General features: G+C 32.5%; 1 protein-coding gene across 2 annotated transcripts; it reads right to left on the bottom strand.

Moving 5' to 3' along the window:
- Positions 1–227: 227 nt before the first annotated feature.
- On the bottom strand, positions 228–3,904 carry LOC112737865 (uncharacterized). Of its 2 annotated transcripts, none has more exons than XM_025787999.3 (3): positions 2,707–3,904; positions 1,835–1,948; positions 228–1,736 (listed from the first exon to the last, which is right to left on the bottom strand). In XM_025787999.3, exons 1-3 carry the CDS (start codon positions 3,187–3,189, stop codon positions 438–440), a joined length of 1,896 nt encoding a protein of 631 aa, XP_025643784.1. In that variant the 5' UTR covers positions 3,190–3,904; the 3' UTR covers positions 228–437. The 2 variants fall into 2 exon arrangements, with proteins under 2 accessions (XP_025643784.1, XP_025643783.1); XM_025787998.3 differs by having other exon boundaries at positions 228–1,748.
- Between the last annotated feature and the right edge of the window lie 5,673 nt (positions 3,905–9,577).

The raw sequence follows: 9,577 nt of genomic DNA on the forward strand, positions 1-9,577 counted from the left end.
TACTAGTCAGATGTTGACCCAAAATAATAATATTTATTACCTATATAACATTATTATGCTCTAATTTTTATTGTGAATCATTTTTTTCGAAAGTTCAAATTATACGGTAGAGAAAACACAAATAATTTGTGTGTGGCCAATGCCCAATATAGGTTGGGTGTTCAACATGGAAAAACTTGAGCAAAAAATTGCAGAGGCTTCAATGCTCATCAATACTTGGGCCATCATTTTTCTTGCTAAAGATTTACTAATTAATACCTATAATAACACCAATAAATAAGCCTCAATCATTTTCATATCCTTGAAACTAACCTATGATAATGATACTATGTAGCAAAACTCTCTTGACTAATATCATCATTTACAATTTGTGAACAGATATTATAGAACCTATCTATGATACCACCTACTAATTAATATCATCATTTTAGGTCTTTTTAAGATCCAGATGTTATTCCTTCAACCGTTTGCTCCAAAATGTCACCCTCCAAATCCAGAGCAATAATAGCATTTTCCTCAGCTTCTCTTCCATCACTATAGTTTAAAGTTAATGGCACATGATTGGCACGTGACATAGAATCTTGGAGACTCTTGATGGACCTAAAACTCTCATCAGTTTCATGATCTTTACCATTATCATCTTGTATCTGATCCCGCGAGAGGAATTCAATGGACCTCTTTTCAGGATCAAAATGATCAGAACTTTCAATGCCACAATCGCTTTTCCCCTTGTTAAAGCAAATACTTCTCCAATGAATCTTCTCAGAGCACGATTTTCTCCCTATGCTACTTTCTTTCTCAGTTGAGTTTCTTCTTGAATCATCTTTAGAAGCATTTCTTCGAGCGTAGCTCCAATTGTATCCTCTATTTTCATTATCCATATTCAATTCAATGGAGTGAAGATCACTGTCATCATCGTCATCATCTGGAACATTCTCCTCTTCATTCTCTTTGTCTTTATCATGATTGAAATATAGCTCAAGATCCTTTCCGTTTGTTTCTTCTTTCGTTTTCATAAATCCCTCGAGCTCATTCCTCAGCTTCTCCAGAACTGCATTCTTCTCCTCGAATTGATACTTAGCTTCCGAAAGCTTCATCTGGACTCGCTCCTCGCGCAAAACATCTGCTACCTGAAGCATTTCCCTCTCCTTCTCCACTTCTTCTCTGACTTTAGCTGATTCCCTCTTCAGCTCCTCAACCTCAGCTCTGTCATCCCCCATTCCCCGGGCTAATTCGTCGCAAATCTGCTCAAGAATCTCCTTCGCGCGCTTCTCCCTCACAAGCTCCTTCGATACTTTTAGATAAGAAGCTTGTGCATTCGCCATTTCTCCAGCAATCTTCTTGTTTAGCCTTTCAGTTTGCCTTCTTAGTTTCTTCTCAACCTCAAGCTCCTCTGCTACATTCCTTATGGCGTCGTGAATCTTTTCTCGTTCTCTTCGCTTCCAACTAGCCTTCTCTTCTGCAAAACACTTCACCACGTATTCAACGTCGTCTTGGTTTGCACATTGTTCGTGGATCAGCTGATCGATCTGGCAGCAGACGCGGTCGAGCTCCCCACCTAGAGCCAAGATAAGAGGCATGCTTGATGAATGCTGCTCTCTGAGGCACATTTGATTCAACACTTTTAGAAGCTTCTTCGATGTAGATAGGCCACTCCTTGCTTCCTTCAAACGGTTCTTAACAGCAATTGTGTTTTTTTCGCAGTTCTTCTTGTTCCTTAGCTTATTTTCTGCTTCCTGCAGTTCAATCTTTAGCTTTCCAAAACTATGAGCAGAAAAAAGACTTGAGAAATCATGATTTGTAACTTGTAATTGGGTTGTTAAACATACTTTACCTCAATCAAACTGGCACTCCTATGTGTATCTAAGTAGTAATCACCCGACTGACGCTGATAAGATAAAGCTGACAACCTTCTTTTGAAGCTATCACCTTCAAACCTTATCATTCTCTGAAACAACCAATACCAAATAAAAGAAGCACTAAACATAACGCCACATTGCCACACCAAGATCAACCAATACAAATGAAAGAATAATCATAATATATTAAACCGTTGATTTAGCCAATGAAAAATTAAAATGCTGAAAAATTAGTCCTTAAAAAATCTAAACAAACTTGTACTCGAAAGTTGTACCTAAGCAAATTCCTCCAAACATTATCTAGATTTTGTTTCCATTATCGGCAGCACCTATGTGTAGTTGGGGGAAATTGTTAAACAAAGTACATACTTTGCGTATTACGAGCATATTTCAGGAGCAAGATTCTCAGCATTGGCATTGCACATCCAACATTGTAGGTGAACATTTAACATAAGAAAAAAAAAATCTGAAACTCAAAAACATCCGAAACTCTTAAAAAACTGAACATCAGAAACTCAATTAGAAAAGACATCTGAAATATAAACTCAACAAAAGCTCATTTGTAGTGGGTTTTATACTAGGCTTTTTTGCCAGTCTACCGTAGTGTTGGTCGAAATTGGCTCATGTTAGTTCCTCACCTTATTAAAATTAACCACCAAAATCAACTACTAATATATACATATATAAAAATATATATTTTTAATTTATTTTTAATGTATATATTCTAATATATATTTTATATTAATAATTAATTTTAGTGTGCATCTAATAGTTGTTATTTAATAATAATAATAATAATAATAACGAAAACAACAATAACCGACTTTTTTTGGTTGGTTAAATTCACCTCAGAATTAGGACTACGTGATGGATCTGAAAGCTGACGCAACAATTCGGATCTGGACAAGCTCACAGCTTTCTTCTCTCTTCCTCTAACGGCTTCCTTGCAGCTCCTCATTTGCTCAACAATTTCATCATCAAAGCCCTTCTTTTTGACCCTTGAAGAAGGAGGAGGTGGAGGAGGAAAATCATTGATCTCCCAGAGTGTAGTAGCGAGTTTCCTTGCTGAAACAGAAGAAAGATCCCTGCTACTCTCCCCACACTCACAAGAATCCAAAGCTCCATGAATATGATCTTCATCATGCTGATGCTGATGAGTGGCCATAACTCCTTTCTTAGCAACCAAAATAGCTCTCTTGAAACGGTACCTTCTTCTTCTTACCAAAGAGGATGAAGATGAGGAGGAACAACCTCTCTTCCTGATCTTGTTCTGCTTCTCGTTGAGGTTCTTGTGTAGCAGTAGTGTCTCACTATCATCACAAGAGGGCATGGTTGATAAAAAAAATACAAAACAAAACAAGAAAAAACGAACAAAAGAAATTGTGTGTATTTTTGGAGTTTATTTTCTTTTTATTTTTACATAATTTGGACACGGGATAAGGGTTGTTCTAGGTGTGGCACAAAGTTCATGAGAGATATAGTAGCAAAGTTTATGTATGTGCCAGTTGTGATCACATCATCATCTCAATAATAATCTTAAGGCATAATTTTCAATGATTTTGGTAAGGTGGGAACATGGGGACTATTCAGTCTTGGATTTTGTAAAGTGGGTCATGTAAGACCTTCTTTCTTCTAATAATCTTCGATACTAGTACTAATACCGAAATCTTCCTTTTATATTTTTTGGGAAACTATTTTGAATGGGTTGAGAAGCAAAGAAAGTGGGAAGAAATCAGGAAAAGATAGGAAAGAATCGGAGGAAGGTTTGAGTTGCGAAATCTCGTGAGGAGAAATAAAAAGAAAGAGGTTGAACAGTGTTAGTTGGTGTGAAGAAACTTGATTCGTTGGGAAAGGCACTTAAAAAGACGAGTTGAGAGACGCAACGTGAGCGGCACGTGAGCATCGCACGTTCCAGGCTTCAAGCAAATGTCCACACTAATAACGTGAAATCTAGTTTTTGTTTAACAGGAATAATTACCTGTAAACATGTATCTTTTAATACAAAATACTATTTATACTTTAAAATTAATTATTAATATATTATATATAAATATATATAATTTAATTTATTTTTAATGTATATTTATATTTTAATATATATTTTATAAATTAATTTTAATAAATAATTTTAGTGTGCAAGTAGAATGATTATTTTTATTAATATGATATGATTCTACGACGATTAACATCCAAGTGAAAGCTTAAATTATTGTCATATATTATGACGTGTGGAAGTCTTGAGGATGTGTTCGACAAATTGAATGCTAAATTATTAGGGCTAACAAGTAAATATAATAAGACTTAAATAAATTTTGAGTTTAGTTAACATGGTCTTTTGAGACACATTATGTTAGGATTTTTAATTAAATCTTTTTATAGAAATATATCAAATTTAAATTTTTAGTCTATTTATTATATATTTATTAAATTAAAAATTAAAAACTTTTATTAATCATAATATTAACATATGTTATTTTTTGTTTTGATCTAGTAAAATTCAAAAATTACTTATTTTAGTTTTATTATCGTTAATTTATTTTATTAAATATTAATATGACAGATTAAATATTAATGTATCAAATTAAAATGTTAATATTGTTAGAAACAAGAGACTAAACACGAGAAAGAATTTATGTATTATTGAGTCTATTCAAGTTGTCTACTCAAGTTGTCTGGAATGATACAATATAGAAGGAAATTTATAGGGACTAGAATCGTAACAATAAAGACGTAATATTCTATAATAAATATTCAGATATACTAAATAATTCTAATTGATCCTAATTATATTCTAACATCCTCCCTCAAACTCAAGTGACAACTTGAATTTGAAACTTATTTAAAACAACGAAATAAAGAGAAAAAAAACTGCATAAACTGATAAAACATGTGCAGACGGAACTGCCGCTTGTCTGAAGGAAGCACAGACGTAACTGCCGCTTGTCTGAAGGAAGTGCAGACGGAACTTCCGGAAAGAAACACAGACGAAACTGCCACAAGGAAACATAGACGAAACGCAGACGGAACTGCCATGAGAGAACACAAACAGAACTGCCACAAGAGAACGCAAATGGAACTGCCACGAGGGAACACAGACGGAACTGCCGAAAGAGAACAAAAACTATATGATTTCTTTATGAGAATAGATAAGCAGCGGATGACAATAGTGTTTGATCATTTGACTCGAAAAAAAACACAAGACAGAGAGAACAGGCTAATCGGTGAGGTGAAAAAGTATCAAGGAGTGACAAAAAGAAAGGAAAAATGGCATAGAAAAAAAAAGTGTAAAAACTACAGTGATTTCACCGCAAGAAAAACAACCTATCAGCTTCAAAGAGGATACCATGGCTCTGATACCATGTTAGAAACAAGAGGCTAAACTGAAGAAAGAATTTGTGTATTATTGAGTGTATTCAAATTATCTACTCAAGTTGTCTGAAATGATACAATATAGAAGAGTATTTATAGGTACTAAGAGAATCGTAATAATAAAGACATAATATTCTATAATAAATATTCAGATATACTAAATAATTCTAATTTCTAACAAATATGATAAGACGTGGCATAATATTATTTAATATGTTACATCAGCATTTAACATAATAAATTATCAGTAGAGACTAAACTAAATAAGTTTTAAATTTTATTAAACTAAAACAAACAAACAAAAATGACAGAGATCCAAATAAAAAAAATATGTATTTTATAAGGATTAAATTTAGTCAAGTTGAAATATAAATAATAATGTAAATAGTCAAAAAAAAATAATAATGTTAAATATTTGAGTAATATTACATGTACACCAAAATCAGTTACTAGTATAAAATACATATTAAAATATAAATACACATTGAAAATAAATTAAACTATACATGTATTTATACAAAAATATATTAGTGATTAATTTTAGTGGCTGATTTTGATGTACAAATAATATTTTTTGTAAACATTACTTCTCATCATAATTTGTTTTTAGTTTTGTTGTGGAAAAAATAATGTCATAATATTGTAGAAAGATTGTGTTTGTTCAAGATTGTCTTGCATTGATAGAATATAGAGTATTAAGACTGAAACACATTAAAATTAATGTTGTTTTAATTAGGGATGATAAAAAAATTTACACCTATGAAGATTATTCGCCATGGAAAAGCTAATAGGGATCCGCATAATTTTTATGGGACAAGGACCCAGTCCTGCGAATAAATGGGGATGGCAGGGTGGGGATTGAAATATCTACCTCATGAGATTTATAAAATTTTTGTGAAAAATTTAAATGTTCTTTTTTTTATTTTAATTCATATGTTGAAAATTTTATGTATATATTATTATATTAAATTTATGTTTAAATTGTGTTTAATTTGATATATTTAGTAGAATTGTATAGGATTTTATTATGATTGTATTATTTTTTTTAAAAATTTTAAAATTTAATACTCATGAATATTTGTAAATATTAGCCTCTTCTGAAAAGAGAAATAAACAGAGATTCATAACGAAAATGAAATGAAAACGGAAAATATTTTACTAAATAGAAAGTGGAGTTAGTTAGGAGAGAGGTCTCCAACTCTATACCTCTATATAGACTCATTATCATTCCTAATTTTAACTAATAAATTACACTAATAAATAAATTAAATTTTAAAATAGATAACATTCATAAAGATTCTTACCAAGCTAATAAGTTAGCTTCCACACTAAGACTGAAATTAAAAAAAAAATTATTGTTGTTCAAATACTTGCATATTATATTACAAATTGGACTAACAAATTTTACAAGACACTGAAATATGAAGCATAGAAAAATAAGGTTGATAAACAAAAGTTGAATAGAATTTCAATTAAAAAATGCATTACTTGATTCTAAGGATTTTTTTTCTATTCTAAAATAAAAAAAAACCTTTATCCCCTTCCCAAAAAATTATTTAAATTTTAATTTTTTGAACCTAACTTTTTTTGTATGGGGCAAGTTCGCGTGTACGCCGGCGAACTTTATACCATCCTCTCGACAAACTTTAAATTTTTATGCTTTTCAATCTTTTTGTACTTTTAATTTAGAAAAAATATATATTACTAAACAGTTTCTGTGCTTCTAATTCAAAAAAATATATACCATGATCAAAACTCTTAATTTAAAAAAAAATCTAGTTTTGTTTAATTTGAATGAGAAAAAAAGTTGGGAGTTAAATACTGGACAGACAAGCAGCATGACTTCTTCAACATCGCTGGCCGCAATGGTAATCATTGTAAAATGGTATCAATTTTAAGCAGCAAATTAATAATAAATGGAGAAAGTGAAAAAGAGTTGCTGGCAGCCAGTGAAATGGCTGCAGTAAAATAAAGAAGAAAAAGAAGAAATGAATGATTCAGAAGAAATAGAGAGAGAGAGGAGTATTGTGATGATAAATTTTCTGATTCCAATTGAATAATACATCATAAGAACTTTACACTATGCTATATAGTTTATATAGCTGTGCAAAAGGTGTGAAAACAAAAAGGAATAACAAACTATATATTAGCTAGTCTTAACAAACTAGTCAGCTGAACAATCTCACAAACAAACAAAAATATACTAACAAATCTTTTACATTTGAAAATATTATTTTCAGCATATATATTAACTAACATCCCCCACAAGCTGGTATTACTTGGCTTGTGTAGATCAAGTAATCCCAACTTAGATAGCAAGTAAGAGAAGGGTCCGGTGCAAGAGGCTTTGTAAATAGATCAGCCAGCTGCTCACTAGAGGTAATATGTTGAAGATTTGAAACTCCTTCTTTATATTTGTTACGAATTACATGACAGTCAATTTCAACATGCTTTGTCCGTTCATGAAAAATTGGATTTGAGGCAATATATATAGCAGATTTATTGTCACAAAATATATCAACGGGCAGGGGAGGATAAATCTTGAATTCTTTTAGAAATTTTAACAACCATACAAGTTCACAAGTTTCATTTGCTAGAGCTCGATATTCAGCTTCAGAAGAGGATCTAGAGACTGTTGTTTGCTTCTTGCTTTTCCAAGATATAAGAGTTTGGTCAAGAAAGAAGCAATAACCACTAATAGATTTTCTAGTATCTTTACAAGCTCCCCAATCAGAATCAGTATATCCAGAGAGAATAAAAGAATTAGAGGCAGAAAAGAAAAGACTTGATGCTGGTGACTGTTTCAAGTATCGAATCACTCTATAAACTGCCTTGAGATGAACATCACTGGGACAATCCATGAATTGAGTAAGACAACCTACAGGGTAGCTCAGGTCGAGTCTGGTATTGGTGAGATAAAAAAGGCGACCAACCAGCCTTCTATAAAGAGCAGCATCGGGTAAAGGAGAGCCAAAATTTTTTAACAAAGATGTAGTATAATCCATGGGTGTAGTGGCAGGTTTGACTTCAAGTAAGCAACAATCATTGATCAAATCTAAAGCGTATTTTCTTTGATAAAGAGCAATCCCTATTTTACTTCTTGCTACTTCCATGCCAATGAATAATTTTAAGATACCAAGGTCCTTTATCTTGAATTTGCTATCCAAGAAGCGTTTGACAGCTTCAATTTCTAAGAGATCATCACCAGCTAACACAAGATCATCGACATAGACCAAAATAGCAGTGAAGCTAACATTAGTAAACTTGGTGAATAAAAAGTGATCATTTTCTAACTGAATATATCCCAAATCAATCAGAGCATTAGATAGTTTGATGTTCCATTGACGGCTCGCCTGTTTCAAACCATAAAGAGATCTTTCTAATTTACAAACTAACTTAGGATTATCACACTTCAGCCCTTTTGGTAACTTCATATAAACATCTTCATAGAGATCCCCATGAAGAAAGGCGGTATTGACATCAAGTTGATGAAGATGCCAATTCTTTAATACTGTAATTTCTAATAGAACTCTCACTGTGCTCATTTTAACAACCGGGCTGAAGGTGTCAATATAATCAACGCTTGGAATTTGAGTGAATCTCTAAGCAACTAACCGAGCCTTATGTCTTTCAATTGTCCCATCTGGGTTAAATTTTATGCGAAAAACCCATTTACAACCTACTGCATTCTTGCCAGGAGGAAGAGAAGTGACGATCCATGTCTTGTTTTGCTCAAGAGCAGCAAGTTCTGCATCGATAGCTTTTCTTTAGCAATCATGCATAACAGCCTCAGAGTAGTGTTTCGAGTCAGGGTTATTTATAAGTGCAAAAGTGAAGGCTAGGTGTTTTGGATAGAAAGATGCATATGACAAATGGTGTGATAAAGGGTACTTACAGTTTGAAGAAGAACAAACAGCATTGATGGGATCCTCATGTGACACCATTTTGAAACAATGAAAGTCCTTAAGGTATAAGGGTAGTTTTCTATCCCTCTCAGACATTCTCAGGGCAGGATGAGTTGGTTCAGGTTGAATGTGATCAACATGAGGCATAAGGGCAGTAGCATTATCACTATTTTTATGAATGTATGATGCAGATGCAGATGATGTAGAATTCTTACTAATGTCATTATTATTCAAAGATGAAAGAGAGCTATTGTTATTAGAGACATCAGCAGTAATTCTAGGATGTAATGATGTATGAATAATATCCTCATAATGTGATACAGAAGGCAATTGCAATTCAGGAAAAGGATCAAAATCTGTTTGGATTAAAAGAGTGTTGTGGGTGAGAATTTGAGTTTGCATGAGTTCTGGTTGTTGTTTGAATAGATCTGAAAGAAAAATGTG

Source organism: Arachis hypogaea, chromosome 13 (genome assembly GCF_003086295.3).
Source record: "Arachis hypogaea cultivar Tifrunner chromosome 13, arahy.Tifrunner.gnm2.J5K5, whole genome shotgun sequence".
Lineage (NCBI taxonomy): Eukaryota > Viridiplantae > Streptophyta > Magnoliopsida > Fabales > Fabaceae > Arachis > Arachis hypogaea.

Excerpts from the sequence above, each read along its gene's own strand:
- LOC112737865 (XM_025787998.3), bottom strand. The coding sequence starts at position 3,189 with ATGCCCTCTTGTGATGATAGTGAGACACTACTGCTACACAAGAACCTC. Across the intron at positions 1,949-2,706 it reads CACGTAGTCCTAATTCTGAG|AGAATGATAAGGTTTGAAGG; the intron begins GTGAATTTAACC and ends TGGTTGTTTCAG. Across the intron at positions 1,749-1,834 it reads GGAGTGCCAGTTTGATTGAG|ATTGAACTGCAGGAAGCAGA; the intron begins GTAAAGTATGTT and ends GGAAAGCTAAAG.